This window comes from Archocentrus centrarchus, chromosome 2 (assembly GCF_007364275.1).
Source record: "Archocentrus centrarchus isolate MPI-CPG fArcCen1 chromosome 2, fArcCen1, whole genome shotgun sequence".
Taxonomy (NCBI): domain Eukaryota; kingdom Metazoa; phylum Chordata; class Actinopteri; order Cichliformes; family Cichlidae; genus Archocentrus; species Archocentrus centrarchus.
This window is the reverse complement of record NC_044347.1, coordinates 27,960,056-27,976,498: the sequence shown is the minus strand read 5'-3', so window position 1 is coordinate 27,976,498 and position 16,443 is coordinate 27,960,056. Positions and strand designations below refer to the sequence as shown.

Genomic DNA, 16,443 nt, shown 5'->3' with positions numbered 1-16,443 from the left:
AAAAAATAATGGTACGGTGCAATTAAAAAAAAATATAAACTTATAATTTTAACTTAATTTAAATGTATTTTAATGTGCATTTTTTAACTTGTAATTTTGTCTTTTTCAGGAATTTATACACCTTTATATACCTTTTTTTAAATTCCTGAATTTGTCTTGTGTCAAGTTATGCAAATAAATATATTTTGCTTGTTGTTCATGAGTATTACCGAAGTTTCCAGAGCACCATCTAGTGGCACATGACAACATTGCAGGGCTGCGAATCGTAAACATAGTTTTGGCGGGCCTTTTGTTCCTTTCTCATTGGTTATTCGCGCTATCCGTCAAAGCACTTCCGCCAGCTTTCGGCAATTCGGATATGATGTAACAACTGTTCTTAGTGCGGAAGTTGCAGCTTTGTTACAGAGTAGCTTTTACTCAATCACATTCACACCTTAAAGGTATTAAACTTGTGAGAGGTCGCTCTTTTTTACCAAATGGCTTACCCAGGATACGGCGGAGTGAGTAAACTGTATTTAACACTCTTAACGAGCCACAGTCGCTAGCAGGAAAGCTAGCCTGTAAGCGCTTGTTGCAATTTTTTTTCTTCCGCTAAGTTGGCACTGATACAGATGTTCTTGTACTTCTACAGTGATTGGTAATATGGATACGTTATAGGCGACTTTCCCCTTTACTCGGGAACTACATTGGCGTACACGATTAATTGTAAATGGACTTTATACTCGGAAAAAAAAAAGTCTTCCGGGATGATAAAGTCTCAGTGTTCACCTTTAGCCCGTCAGCTGTATATATGAAAAAAGGCTTGGAACACAGTAGCCTATGAGATTATAACAAGTAACGGTAATTTGTACTAAAGCATTCCTTTATGCCTGTACACTGTATTTAAAGAAACAGTGCAGAATACTTGAAAATAAAGCCTATTAACAGTTCTTTGTGTAGTACACACCTTCTCATTTGTAGTCATTACTTATTGTGGGCGTTAAACATGTTGGACAAAAGGTTTTGAAAGAGTTTCCTTCTAATCGTTTTGACATACAAATGAAACAAATCAGCGCTCTGATCTGTGTTTTACATACTAGTACTAATCTTCTTTCCGTTTTCTGCCTCAGTATGGGGGCCAGATGCCAGGCATGCCACCCCAAGGCATGCCACCCCAAGGCATGCCACCCCAAGGAATGCCAGGAGGGCCCATGGGAGGTCCCATTCCTGTGAACATGGGTGGGCCGATGGGAGGTGCACCACCCCAGGGAGGATATACACCTCATGGAGGCTATCCAGGAACATTTGGTGCCCAACCCCCAGCTGCAAATGATCCAATGTGGGGATACTTCACAGCCATAGCAGGCCAGGTGAGTTTGAATGCATGCAAAAAAAAAAAAAAAAAGTCATAGTCTTTGTGAAACCCTCATTTTCCCTGAAGCTTTTGTTTCACTGTCACATTTTGAGCTTAGACAAAGGTCAGACAAGCCCTGTCTGGAGGTGTTCCAGATGTCACGCCATAGTTGAAATGACGCTAATAGGAGTGCTGGCTTAACTTGATTCCACTTCAGTTGTCATGAATGGTACCAGTGAAGATGAATGCATGGATAACACATAAAACTTTGTTTTGTGGCTTCAGTTTACTGTCTGCATTAGCTTAGCATGTTTCTTAGTGTTGCAGCAAGATTACTGACAGGGAAGAAAGAGCGAGCATATTCTCCCATATTAGTTTCTCTCCCTGTTAAATCCAGAATTGAATTTAAAATCCTTCTTCTCACATACAAGGTCTTGAATTGCTCATAGGGGGTCGTTTGATTGTTGGGGTTTTCTGACAATGTTGCCTTAGAATTTTTTTGAGCAGTGTGTAGATACATATACTAATATTTGGTTAAATGTCCCTTAGCAAGTTGTACTTCGGCCAGATGCTTTTGGTAGCCATTAACAAGCTTCTGGCATTATTCTGACTGTATATTTGGCCATTCTTCATGTCAGAATTGGTTCCTCTATTCTCTTGAGCATAGTCAATACATTTTCAATAGTGTTGAGTTTGGGGAAGGCCATTCCAGGTGCCTTTTGGGATCGTTGTCTTATTGGAACACTTAAATGTGACAAAGTTTAAATTGTTAATTTGAGGTGAAGTTGAAGAATTTGGAGGTAGTCTGCCACCACCACCTTGCTTGACAGTTGATGTTGTTCTTAAGTTTGAAAACCTCACCTTTACTCTTCCAAACATACCTCTTGTCATTGTGGCCAGATGGCTCAATCTTTGTCCCATCTGACCATAAAGCTTTTCTGCAGAAGGCATTTGGCTCTCAGACCATGATAATGTAAAACTTCCTTCACTGTGAGCAATGATGCTGGTGTTGAAGCAGTTTTTAGTGTATGGAAGGGTTGAGCCTTGATGGTTCACCGATTTCCTTGGACTTTCTTCTTCTTTTAAATATTTGCCAATCAAAGTAGTGTCAAACAAATCCTTTGTACACTGGTAAAAAAAAAAAAAAGAACCTACCAATCATGAAATTCATAGCATACATCTTCATGTAATTCACCCCTATGATAAGTATATGTAAACTTGCTCTGTACAGGATGGTGAGATTGATGCAGAGGAGCTCCAGAGGTGTCTGACTCAGGCTGGTTTCACTGGCAGCTACAATCGTAAGTTCACAGCCTTCTCTTTTACAAAAGAAGTTGATGCTTGAACTGTGCCTTATCCAGCAGCTATTTGTACATTGTTTAGTTAGATTTAATTTATTTAGTGTTTTATTCTTGCAGCGCAGTTTATGTCTCCAGAATTGAGCCAAAAGTTCCAGCTAAGTGTGTCCTTTAATGTTTTGTTCACAAAGTTGCTGAGAGCAATTATTATTGGGGGACTGGGGAAATCTGACTGTGGTGGTTTGGATCACTTCCCTTATGAGGAGTCAGGGTAATTGATATTTAGTATTCAAATGGATTACAAAAAGGTAGAGGAAAAACAAAGCAATGAAATGCAAGTGAGAGTCAACATCATCATTGCAGTTTTGTTTATGTATTTAAAAACTCATTAACTTTTTTTTAGATGATGGTACCTTATATAATTTAAATAACAAACTCAGACCCAGATAGTTGTTGCTAGGAAAAGTTGACAAGAAAAGAATAAGATTTCACAAAATGTACAATGTCAGCTATGTAAAGTTTTACAGATGGTGAAGTTTCTTCTATCTCCAAATTCCAGTTTCTTTTTGATGGGGAAAGTTTGTGAAAGTCTCCAGCTGGATAATTCATACTTGAATAGTTTGTGGGCTAGCCACCCTGTACCATTAATAAGCATCTAAAGCTGCCCTCTGACCCTGCTCCCTTATCCTTATAGGGGCAGCTCATGTGGCTGTACATATGGTTCCACACGGAACTGAGCTCCAAGAGGAAGTGAATGGTTCAGGCAGTTATTAAAACACACCATAGGGTTAAGAGGAAGGATGAGATTGAAACATGTATGAATGCAACAATGCATGTGTGAAAGTTTGGTAATCTTTACAGGAAGGTTTTTTTTTTAACATCTTTTTCACATTTATGAAAACCTTCTGTTGGCTCTAATATTTGACTTATCAGGCCCTGAAACCTTAATGGAAATTGAGCGGTTCTTTACAATCTGCTATTTTTTGGATTATCCAGCTTACTGACTGTTCTTGGCATGAGCAGTGCAACATGTTGCATTTGATAATTTACAGCTGTTGGTCTGTTCCTCGCTGGAATGTTGAATGTCTGTTAAAAAGAAGGTAGTGAATGAGTGAACAAGACAGTGATTTTGGACATAGCCAGTGTCTGTAGTGATTGGTAACAGGTTTAAAGTAAAGCCTTGATATGTTTTTTTTTTCTTTCAAAACACTGAGTGTTTTATCTGCAGCAGTCTTTGTTGTGAGCTAACAAGTAATCTAGATTCCCACCAGCTTTTCCACAGGAGAAAATACTAGCTTCGCACATGATTGTAGGAATCATAAAGTTTGGGATGACAAGACACTTGCCCTATATTGCCAAAAGTATTCACTCACCCATCCAAATCATTGAATTCATGTGTTTCAATCACTTCAATGGGCACAGGTTTTATACACCTGTGCCCCTAAGCGGCTTCTACAAACATTTGTGAATGAATGGGTCGCTCTCATGAGGGATAGAATGCCACCTGTGGAGCAAGTCCAGTCATGAACACAGTCACCACAGTCAGCTGTTAGTGGTATTATAACAAAGTGAAAGTAATTGGGAATGACAGCAATTAAGTAGAAGGCTACATAAAATGACAGAGTGGGTCAGCAGCTGCTGAGGCGGATACTGTGCAGAGGTTGCCAGCTTTCTGCAGATTATTAGCAGATTCAATCAAGACCTCCAAACTTCATGTGGCATTAAGATTAGCTCAAGAGCAGTGTGTAGAGAGCTTTGTGGAATTTGTTTCCATGGCCGAGCAGCTCGATCATCAAGTCCGATGCAAAGCATTGGATGCAGTAGTGTAAAGCATGCTGCCACTGGACTCTAGAGCAGTGGAGACGTGTTGTCTGGAGTGACAAATCATGCTTTTTTTATTTGGCAATCCGATGGTTGAGTCTAGGTTCGGCGATTGCCAGGAGAACAGATCTTCTCTCACTGCACTGTGCCAAGCTCTTATAGCTGCAAAAATTGGGGCTGATATCATAAACCCAATGGGAGTGGGATGTCACTCAAGTTCATATGTGTGTGGTGGAAGATGAGCAAATACTTTTGGGAGTATAGTGTATTTTGAGGAGCTTCCTAAAATCTGTTATCTTGGAACACTTTATGAATATGGCCTTAGATATATATGAAAGCTGCTTTGGACCACCATACACCATACTTTTCTGTTATCTTTAAAATAAGAAGAAAAGTGTTGCCTCCCAGAAATTGCAGAAAATGCTATATCGAGATTCTGTTCATCTGGATTTAGCATTTTCAAATGTTTTGTCACTCATTTGCGACTTGAATGTAGGGTTTTCAAATGCTTGATGAAATGTTTGAAAATGCTACGACCAGATGAACAGAATCATCTTTCTGGGATTTCCTCAGCTAGGTGACTGAGCATGCATCAAGATGTTGCCTCAACTAATTTCTAATGTATATATTTTGTTTACAGCTTTCAGCCTGGAGACATGCAGGATCATGATTGGAATGCTAGATGTATCCTTTTTGTACTGTATCTTCAGGGTTAAAAAGCCTCTTTGTTGCAGTCAGAGGTTCAGGATCAAGTCTAAGGCATGTTTTAGACCTCTTCGTCGGGGCTTACGTACGTAACCAGAAATCCCATCTGAACCCTATGCAGTAATCCTTGCAGGTTGTTTTGATCCGATGTGTGGTTACATTTCTCGAGGTGTACTTAACCTTATACCTCCGAGTGTGTCGAAGGCGACACAGCATACTTCAAAAGTGCCGCCATTCGCAGACTTCGGCAACAAATACTGTAATACCCCTATATGGCTGTGAAGTGCAGTTTCTGAGCTTTTAGGAACCGTTTGAATTTTTCCAATAGGACAAACGGTCCCAGAGTTACAGAAAGAAGCCCTGATACTCTGTCTTACCCAGCTGTTTGCCGCTAGTAAGGGCAAGTAACCGGCACTTCAGCCGCTTACTGCGTAGGGTTCAGAGTGGATTTCTAGTTGCGTACGTAGGCCTAGTAAAGACTGATGCAAAAGTCTAAATCAAGCTTAAGTAGCTACAACATGGTGCTCACCATCTCCTACTCCAACCTTCCAGTTCATATTTATCAGATATATAGCAGGTATGACTCAGCCTTTGCTTTGTTACAGCAATTAATGTCAGCACGTCTACACTTTATTAAATCTTAACCAACCTGTCACCAGAGAGACTTCACAGGCAAGATGGGTTTCAATGAGTTTAAGGAGTTGTTCACAGCTCTCAATGGCTGGAAGCAGAACTTCATGATGTTTGACCGGGACCGGAGTGGAACTGTAGAATCTCATGAGATGACTCAGGCTCTCAGCAGTATGGGTGAGTCCTAACAGTTCAAAATTATACAATTTCATCCCAAATCTAGCACCCTGAGACTGCAGGATAAATGGAAGGAGGTGGAGGACTAGTGAGTGTCCGAACCACGATTCAGGATGAAACAACAAAGATCCATGAGTACATCACTGAGATGGCCGCAACTGACCATGTGCTTAGTGAATACCTCAGGCAGCAGAAACCCAGAACCAGAACCATCATGGAAGTACAGGCTCCTGCATGGCATGTACCACTGGCAGATAGAAGTGGATGATACTGAAAAAGATTGATAGAGGCTATAGTCTACCACACCAGGCATGATCCCAGGGGCAGGCTGTGCAGAGATGCCCCTGAGACAATCAGCACATAGCAGTAGGGTGCAAGGTCCTAGCAGCCAGGTTATACATTGAACACCATGGCTGGTATGGTGTAAAGGAACATCTGCACCAAGTGTGACCTGGAAGTTTCAAAGTCAAAATGACACGCGCCCCCAAAGGTGGTTGGAATTACCAAGTCAAGATCTGGTCAGACTTCCAAATAGAGACTGACAAATTGGTGATGGCTAAACAAAAGAAGGGGACAAAGAAAGGAAAAAGGCAGCAGTGATGGATGTAGCAATACCAAGCAATAGTAACATCAGGAGGAACGAACAGGAGAAGCTCAAGAAATTCCAAGAGCTGAGAGAAGAGCTAGAGAAAATGTGGAGGGCAAGCCTCTCAAGCCTTTGGTAGAGGGCCCAAACTTGAAGGACAAGTAAAGTAAAGAAGGACGAGTGGGGATCCTTTAAAAAAATTTATTATGTTTTTATGTATGAAAAAAGACCCCCACCATAAAATGACTCCATAGGACCTTTGAAATCCATGCAGCTAGCAATTTGATTTCTTAGCTTGGAGCATGAAGTGACTGACCCCAATCCTAGTGCTTTGTAGATGCTTTGAAGATGGCTGCTATTTAAAAGCCTCATGCAAAAGAGAGCAGTTAAAGACTTGTTTCCACTATAGTGAGAGAAATATTGAGGTGTTTGAGCCACATTGTGCTCATGTGAGCATTCATCTCAACTCAGATGCAGTAAATTCATTCACAGTGAGGCACCCTTTTGACTTGTAGTTTGACAGTGAAAACTGATGTGTGTCAGAGACACTTTGTAACCACATGCTGGGGTTTGAAATGAGTGAGAAGATGAGCCTGATATTGTTTCCTCTTTGTATCAGGATACCGCATCAGTCCCCAGGCCCTGAATGCTATTCTCAAGCGATACAGCAAAGGGGGCAGGATCTTCTTTGATGACTACGTGGCCTGCTGCGTCAAACTGCGAGCTCTCACAGGTATGAGAACAAACACAGGATCTGACATGTTCAGTCAGCAGCCATTCGTGTGTGGATATGAGCTTCTGATGTGGAGTGACAGCAAAATTGCATTCGCTTTCATTTTCACCTGTACTCCCCTGCTGTCCGCTGCAGAGTGCTGTGACATTCTACCTTACTCCAAGCTTACATCTGTGTCATGAAGCACCAGGAAATTAGTTTTATTGAAATCGTGACCCTACTGTGTTGTGACTGTTTACCCTGCCTGTTACAGAGAACTTCAGGCGGAGAGATGTCATGCAGCAAGGATCTGTCACCTTTCAATATGATGATGTAAGTATTTTATTTTTGTAACACTCACTTCTTTATGGATTTCTGTTTGGAACAGGACTCTGTTATTATTATTAAGTGATAAATTAACTGGTACTCACATTGTGCTTTTATTCTCAAAGCTACATTAATTGACACAATCACACACACATTTATACAAGTACTTTTTTTTTTCCTCTATACCCGAGTGCCTTGTCTAACATTCGCCCACACACTCACTCCGATGGATGCGTTGGGAGCAGCTTGGGGTTCAGTATCTTGCCCAAGGATACTTTGATATGCAGACTGCAGTAGTCGAGGATCAAACCACCAACCTTCCAATTGGTAGGGTGGCTGTTGCTCAACCTCATGAGCAACAGCCACCTGCAAACCTATTAGCCTAAATGAAATCATGTGAGGGAGTGGGTGGCTAAGGCTATAAAGCAGGTCATCTAATAATCAGAAGGTTGGTAGTTCGATCCCTGGCTGTCCCAGTCTGCATGCCAAAGTATCTTTTGGAGAGATACTGAACCCCAAGTTGCTTCAGATGCGTTCCAATGTGCATCTACATTTTAGGTGTGTGTGTGTGTGTGTGTGTGTGTGTGTGTGTGTGTGTGTGTGTGTGTGTGTGTGTGTGTGTGTCTGTGTGTGTGTTAGTGAAGATATTTTGCATACAGCACTTGGAGTGCTCGGGTAGAAAAGCACTATATAATAACCAGTCCATTTCGTTAAGCCCAGTTTTATTCAAATTTTTCCTCAGCTAAAATCTTAATAGATCTTTAAATTAAATAATACACTGAAAAAGTAGCAGAACTGGGGCGGCATGGTGGCGCTTTGGTTTCTCACCTCACAGTAAGTAGGTCTTGGGGTTAAACCTGCAACCTTTCTGTGTTTCTGTGGCTGTAGCTCAGTAGGTAGAGCAGGTCACCTACTGATCGGAAGGTCAGCGGTTCGAATCCTGGCTACTCCAGGCTACATGCCAATGTATCCTTGGGCAAGATACTTAACCCCAAGTTGCTCTCTGACCGTCCTGTCGGAGTATGAATGTGTGTGAATGTTAGTTAATTAAAAAAAAAAAGCACTTAGCTTAGTAGAAACATGGAAGTGCTTGTATGAATGTGAGTGCATGGGTAAATGTAAAATGTGTTGTGTAAGCGCTTTGAGTGCTCTGACTGAGTAGAAAAGCGCTATATAAGAGCTAGTCCATTTACCATTTATTTGCATGCTGTCTGCATGGGTTTTCTCCGGATACTCTTGCTTTCTCCCACCGTCCAAACACATGCATGGGGTTATGTTAATTGTTGATTCTAAATTGACCATAGGTATGAATTGTTTATGTGTTAACCCTGTAACAGATTGTCACCCTGTCCGGGGTGTACCCTGCCTCTCTCTGCCCCTCCTCTGTAAAATTCTGTTATACTGTGAACCAGCGACTGCTTTGTTAATCATGACGCAAGTCATTTACAACTAGTTAGAATGAAAGCAGCAGCTGATGGAATCAATGCTGCTGATGTTAGAGCCTGACTGACATAGGATTTTTAAGACCTGTAATGATGATATCTGGTGATTTAAAAAAAAAAAAAAAAAAAAATCCAATATATAGGCTAATTTCTTTTTCCTTTAGACACAAAATATAAACAAATTTCCCTAATATTTATGTGTAGTTTTATTTACTCATTTATGCTCATCCATCCATCCATCCATCCATCCATTCGTTCTCTTCTGCTTATCCAGTGTAAGGTTGTGGGGGGGGTGGGTGGAGTCCATCCCAGCTGACTGGCAACAATTTATGCTCACATTCATACCTGCTGCCAATTTAGAAATGTCAGTCACTGTAATCCACAGCTGTGTTGAGGATGGTGTGCTGCCTGAGTATAGCATGTAAGTGGCTGGACTGTTAAATGCTTTATTCTCACATCAGCACAACTGGACAACACAGTAGGAAGTTGGTAGGTTAAAGATCCATTTAATGAATGAGATGCACCTCTTTTGAGGAGCGTGCAGAAAAGTTGAGGACTGGAGTGCATGTGCTAAATAGTCAGACTTGCTGTAGTTGTAGTTGTAGCTTTTCTCTGTTACACTAACCGAACTCAGAGAAACTAACAGGGAGGTTTTGTATTTGCACACCTGTTATTAACACCTGCAATGTAAAAAGTTCTCAGTATGTCAAACACAACCACACTGTGCTGTGTAGAGAGCCCAGGACGTTATGGCAAGCTGTGGGATCCCGCAGCAGTTAGTTTGCTAGCATGTGAATGATCTGAGTGCAGCTTTTAAAGAGCATTTCCTGTTGAGGTGCTGTGGCTGACCAAATTTATCACTTTTTCTCCCCTCTCTGTGTCCCCTGTTGACAGTTTATCCTGTGCACAATAGCCGTCTAAGTGCTGCCGTCTGTCCCACACCACGAGGTCAGGCTGTTTGTGTGCCAATCACAAACTAATTCTGGATTATTGCCTCAAAGGAATGCAAGGAAGGCCAGTATACTAAGACTAAGCAGCCATGAGCTCCAACCCACTGCTTGTAATGCTCACTGTAATGCCTATTGTAATGCTTTAATTGTATACACACAGGGATATGCTGAAGGTGTGCACACACATTATAAATCAAGGGCAATATTTTAAAGCCTGCAAGTAGATGGCTTTTAAAATAAAGTCACAAATATTACAATCTTAATGTGTAAGCCAAAAAAATATGTAATCTCCTAAAATGTGCATGTAGAGGCTTTAAAGAGTTTCCGTAGAATGACTTTTTTGGAAATGTCTTTTTATATATAAAATAAAGTGCATTTTTTGTTTAGGATGATTTTTAAGATATTTTTATTCTATAACCAAACACTTGTTTTAACAGAAATTGTAAGATGTGCTAACAGCGTATTCTGTTTCAACAGTTGTTTTATAGAGGAACCTATTTTGAAAATCCTCCTAAATAATAGTGGCTTTAAATTCTGTTCTGATGTGCCATTAAACTTTCTGAGTGTAAGCTCCTTGTAGTCCTTTATAGAATTAACAGGAAGTGCATAATAAGTCACCTTTGTTTCCTGTGTTGATAAATATGTTCATTTAACTTTTGACATTGAATTTTGGACAGTAATGAATTTTGACAGCTGCTGTTTTCACATGTGCCCAAAATGATTTCTACATCTGTTTTTATACATTTTTCAAAAACAGATGCATATTAATTTGATATTTACCTGACTTGCATCCAGACTCCTGTACCTGTTATTAATGACCATGTGATTAAAAAAGTAGTACCGGAACTGCAGTATGTTCATAAATTTTCATGTATTTGAGATTCTGCAGCTGAAAATGTTCCATTTTTTCCACTTCACACATCAACAATGCTGTTGGAAAATCAGATTTTTGTTATGCAAAATACAGACTTTTAATCAGTATGCAGTCTGTTTATTTATTTATACAATTGCGAATCTTTCCCCAAGTCTATTTACACAATATATTTTATTTCTTTAAATATAGTTAACAGAAACATTCAAATTAGCTGTTAAGTGTTGCATTGTATAAAATACAGTGGCAAACATTTAAAAAATGCATAAAAACAATTGTGAACAGCACTAGATTTAAAAAGTGACATTTATATTGAGTACAGCAAGTGTTCTAATCTCTGTGCAAAAGTTTGCAAATCCATGAATGTTCATTAGACGACTCTTCAGGCGTTGGAGATGCCGAGTTTTGTTCTACACGTCCTCCCAAAAGCAAGCTTATCAAAAGAAAGAGCCGGCGTTCCGCTGGAAACATTTGTGTTATCCTGTAAAGATCTTTAATCTCACCCATCTTAATCATGTATTTTCCCAAAATGATCTCCCACTGCTTGGTTCTTCTGGAAGGAAACTTCTGATTTCATCATTTCTCTCACCAAGCCTTTGATTATTTCTACATGTTCCATCTAAGCGTTGGTGTCAGGGGATCAAATGCAAGCCAGGCTCTCTTTAGAGTACAGTGAAGTTTTGGGTTTCAACTCGCCTGTTTCAACACACTCAATGTTCAGAGAGAAAAGTCCAAGTAGAAACTGCAGGAAAAAAAAAAAATCGGCAAATCAATGTGCAATATCAAATCAAGACAAACTATCCAAACAGCACACAGTCTGTGCAACACGTTGCCTTCAGTGTTGCCCATTTGCTTGCTACATTGAGAGGCTAGGCATCACATTAATCATCATCATCATCATCCCAGCAGCAGTCTACAGCATTCTAACTGAGAGCAGGGCTTTTGGAAACAAATAAGGTACATAGAAAAATAATGGCAAATTAATACTTTGTTTTAGAAAAATAGGTGTAACTGTTATTCTAAGTCTCTGTGGATGAGTCATGTGCTGTAGTTACATATCAATACGTGTCACACGGCTGATTAAGACCTTTTATAATTGAGTCAAGTGCAGTCTCCATGCAATACATGAGCTTGTGCTGGACTTCATGTAGTTAGAAAACTAAAAGGACTAATTCTCGTCATGCAGTTCAATCTAAACTGGTTCAGTACATTTACATGTGTGGAGAAGCAGGTTTTTGGTGCAATGGACTGATGTCGCTTATAAAGGCTAGAACAGGCGAATAAAGCTAAGGCTGTTTGAAGGCTGGGCTCCGCCCTCAGCCGAAAACATGAAAAAAAAAAACAAAAACACACATTGTTTAGGGTGATTTTCATCGCGCTTTGTTAATGTACACTCAGGCAATGTTGTTACAAGAAGATAATGGAAGACATAAAGCATGCAGCTGAATGAAACGAACTCTCCAGCAGTTCCTTCCTAGCTTTGAAGAGGATTCGGTATGCTGGTTCCTGTCCAGCAGTCTCGTCAAACATTTACTGACACTCTGAGGACTTTTATGTCAAGGAAGTCAGTTTGGGGATTTTAATTATTTCTAAAACATTCGTTTTCTGTGACTGAATGACAAATAGACTGAACGAATTTGTGTTTTGTGCAAACATGACCAAGTTAGAAAACATGGATGTATTTTAATAGCAAGTGCAAATGCAAAGACTACTGGATGTATCCAGTAGCCAGACAAAGATCACATGTTAAACTCAGGTATCAGATAATTCAGAAAAAATCCTGTATGTATGCACAAAGACAGTAATGTGCTCATGTATTATTTTCTTGTACGAACCAGGCACGTGCACTAGGATAATTACCATCTTTAACCATGAATGGATGTAGACAAGCCTATAACTAATCTTTTTCATACAAAACCTAAAAGAACGAAGAAGCGCACTTTGACCAAATGTAAACGCACACTTGTGGGAGAAGTGGAGAAAAAGGAAATGTCTTGTTAGTCTCAGTTCTAGAATCACAAACAGATCAAAAAGTACAGAATTGGGGGGGGGGAGCAAAAGGCGCCACGGGGCAGGGTTTTCAAAAAATGGGTCTGCCCACAAAGGCAATAAGGTCCTCCAACAATGGCAGAGCCCCGTCCTAAGGTAAGACACCACTGTTACTGTAACGGCTCAGTCACACTAGAGTAAAAAGAGGACAGCAACCTTGGTTGCCCTGTGATTGCATTGTTTTTTTTTCCGTTCAGCCACCGACTGCAAGTAGGCTGAGAGTGAAGCAACCTGAACCCTCAAATAGAGAGGTAACACTTTCACACAGATTGGCAAAGGCTTGCATATAACTGCTATCTAATTCATAAATGCGGAGAGACTATCAAGATGCTACAGTCAGTCTACACCAATGAGGGCAACTCATAGTGCTCATAAGGTACTCGACTCAGCTGGTTTCCATCTGGTTGTATGTGGGTTATATTCCTTATCAAAGCAAGGTTGCTGAGGGCCTATGGCATTTTGCAGTTAAACTGACATCCTGCAGCAACTACATTTCTATTTGTGGAGGAATTTTTAAATTTTTGTTTCTGATCTGTGAGGTTCTCACTGGACCCTGAACCCAAGTAGCTCATGTGAATTTCTGTGCATATAGATGCTAACAGCTTTGTAACTTCCACTGATTTATCAGTGGAAGTTTATGATTGCTGTACAATCATAAACAAGTTTGCATGTAATTGCCAACTTGACACCATTCAGTTGCACACTGATAGCAGACTGGCTCCGTCTTGCTGTTTTATCACTGTCTTCCACCAAAGTTGCTTTGAAGATGGCGACTGACTGCGAGCGTTCGCAGACCTGGTGCTCATCTTTGAAGCAACCAATTCAAAGGCAATGAGATTACAAGATCATTACACAAGGTTGCAGTAATTTTGGTTGTGCCACAGTCTCCCTAGCGTGACTGGAGCATGATAATATAACAAGAAATTTTAAGCTCTGTGACTCTTTGTTTACTTATCATCTCCACTTCATATCAAGCTCGACTTAGTCTGAATAAAACATGTACGCACGTTCTGAAGTGTGGTTGACTTGTGCGCATCCTCATCTTTCTTCCATATTCTTCCCATGAGGAAAATGCATATTCATGGTTTATCCATCTGACTACTAGAATAGGTGGGATTTGTGTGTGTTTTTTTTTGTTTTTATTAATCAGCTACAGGAAGCTTTTGGAAAACATCCTGTAGAATTCTGTCACAAAGAGCAAACACTCACACTGACTTGTCAGTATTTTGTTGAGCGTTTTAAAAACAGAATAGGGCAGCCACACAGCTAGCAGGGCTTTATGCTGCAAACAATCAATCACAGAAAAAAGCAGTTGTCCAAACAGCCTTGACATAAATGTCCTTTATTATTGTTGGGTGTTCACCTTACAATATAAAGCGCCTTGAGGTGATTTGACGCTATATAAATAAAATTGAACTGAATTTTTGACTTATTAATATGATGCCTCAAGGTGGTAATCACCATCATGTTGTGGTCTTAAAATCTACTAATTTAAGTTTTTTTTTGTGTCTAATATTTAACTTGAACTAATACATGTGAAGGTTTACACTAGATTTGATCTATGCAAGCAAATCATCTTCATTCAGCTTATAGGAGGTTATTTAACCCTAGAAACATACCAGATTCCAGTATGGTTCCTGTACTGGCCCCATTATTACATCATTATTGCTTTCAAAGACTTGACAAAGTTGTCATTGTGCTATGGGATGTCCACGCAGCCTCAACAAACATTAACATTACATCCTGTATTTAGAGCTGAATAAGAAGTGATTTTTCATCTGTCATGGCAATATGGTGTACACTAGGCACGCTAAACATACAGACAGCTCTCCTTGCCAGTATGTGACTGCACCAATTTGTTTGGAGCTTGAAAGCTGCGGAGTGAAATATAGAAATGCCTTGGAAAGAGTTTCAAGTAGCTTTGTTCCCTGTGAGGAGGGAGCAGTAGTAGAAAATGAGACTTAGATAGCTACAGTCTGTGTGAAGTCTGTGAGCGTACTGAGGTCACCCCTGAATGAATGGTGGGTTGCAGTGTGTGTGTATGTGTGTGAGAAACATGCAACAGAAAGACAACATGAGAACCAAGATCATGCATATCTTTTAGGAAGAGCACATTAGGTGCCTTGAGTTGCTGGCAGTGTTCTATTTCAACTATGTACATGGTAGATGATGACTTTACATGTGGTAGTAATATAGTGTATGAATACCTCTGTATAAATGGACTTTATACATCTAAATCAGAGCAGGGGGAAGAGAGGGAGGGGGGGGTTCTCAAAAGGAATGGAAGAATGTCTACAGTTTTTTTAACCTTTGCATATTCAGTCTCTTTCTTAAACCCTGAGTCAAGCTTTAGAGATAACCTTCAGTCATTGTCGAAGGGTTAGTAGGAGGGTGGGGCTACTTTCCTGGAAGCCCCGGGTCAGAGACTGGCCTGTGGAGACCCAATGTTCCTGAGCCGCTGGGGACATCGGGTAGAGAGGCTTGTCGGCTTGACGGGAACTTCGGTGGATGTTGGTGGTGCTGCTCTGCTAAGTCCAGCGTGTCACTCTGCTCAGCGTTGGCATTTTTCTCAAGCAGTCCAGCTAGTTCCCCATCCGGAAGAGTTTCTGTGTGGAGATGGACTGGGAAGGTTTCTTTGGATGTGTTTGGGGCTCTTTCTGAGCCGGGGCTCTGAGGATGAAACAGCAGCACAATGGAAATCCGCAGAAAGACAACAGATTACACACAGCAAAGACCAAAGTGACTTCATATCACATGATATAACTCAGTGGCAGCCAGTCAACATTAGAGCCATTTATGGGATGTCTTTACAATACTCCATCTCACTTCTTTTCTTCTCTCTTTTAATGAAAATCCAGCACAAAATTCTCAGCAAAATGTGAATTTTGTCCTTCCAAGTAAGCGCCGTCCCTTCAGCCATGCACACTATTTCAACACTGCTTTCATGAGTATCCACCTCTATCCAATACTATGGGGATCTATAATAACAAAAGATGAAAATTCAAGACCACATACACAGTAGGCTGTTCCTATTTATATTTTATTTGATGTTCAGTAGCATCTGTATTTATATGCCAGTACTGCATTAACTTTTGTTAGGTGTTCTTTGTCTTTCTGTGCTTCTCTTTTCTCTCTTGTTTTTTTATGTCACCTGATGGCTGCCCTTCCCTGAGCCCGATCTTCCCGGGAGGTTTTTCCTGTTAAAAATGAGTTCTTCCTCCCCACTGTTGCCAGTGCTTTGCTCATAGGATACACAAGGGCAAAATATGTCTTGAGGTTCAGAACGGGCCTGTGGACCTTTGTAATCAGGCCCCCAATGTCCTAAAACTAAAAAGTCAAAAAAAGGAGGAAAAAAAGTTAATGTAACTCAAAAAGAATGACTGCAGAGTCTGTTCTGCTATTTAACTGGATTTAAACCAAAGGGTGCTTCTCTTGTGTGTGCAAACAAACCTTTTGGAGATGGACTATATAACATATATATAATATTACTAATATTATATTAGTAATGATTAGTATAATAGGCTATTTACTGTCCAATCTAT

General features: G+C 40.3%; 2 protein-coding genes across 2 annotated transcripts in view; one reads left to right on the top strand and one right to left on the bottom strand.

The window, feature by feature from the left end:
- Positions 1-347: 347 nt before the first annotated feature.
- Positions 348-10,827, top strand: LOC115791902 (grancalcin-like). Its single transcript, XM_030746201.1, has 8 exons — positions 348-500; positions 1,110-1,349; positions 2,565-2,634; positions 5,093-5,136; positions 5,817-5,964; positions 7,170-7,283; positions 7,537-7,595; positions 9,926-10,827. The coding sequence occupies exons 1-8, from the start codon at positions 477-479 to the stop codon at positions 9,950-9,952; spliced, it is 726 nt and encodes a 241-aa protein (XP_030602061.1). The 5' UTR covers positions 348-476; the 3' UTR covers positions 9,953-10,827.
- Positions 10,828-14,805: 3,978 nt separating this feature from the next.
- Positions 14,806-16,443, bottom strand: part of LOC115791894 (potassium voltage-gated channel subfamily H member 7-like) — a 98,051-nt gene continuing 96,413 nt past the window's right edge. Inside the window, exon 16 of the mRNA XM_030746191.1 lies at positions 14,806-15,571. Coding sequence (XP_030602051.1) covers positions 15,299-15,571 — 273 coding nt within the window. The 3' untranslated portion in view covers positions 14,806-15,298. The remainder of the gene's footprint in view (positions 15,572-16,443) is intronic.

Bases quoted from the DNA above. Each gene is read 5' to 3' on its own strand.
- LOC115791902 (XM_030746201.1), top strand. From the start codon at position 477: ATGGCTTACCCAGGATACGGCGGA. The intron at 2,635-5,092 runs GTAAGTTCACAG...TTTTGTTTACAG, and splicing joins TTTCACTGGCAGCTACAATC to CTTTCAGCCTGGAGACATGC. The intron at 5,137-5,816 runs GTATCCTTTTTG...ACCTGTCACCAG, and splicing joins TCATGATTGGAATGCTAGAT to AGAGACTTCACAGGCAAGAT.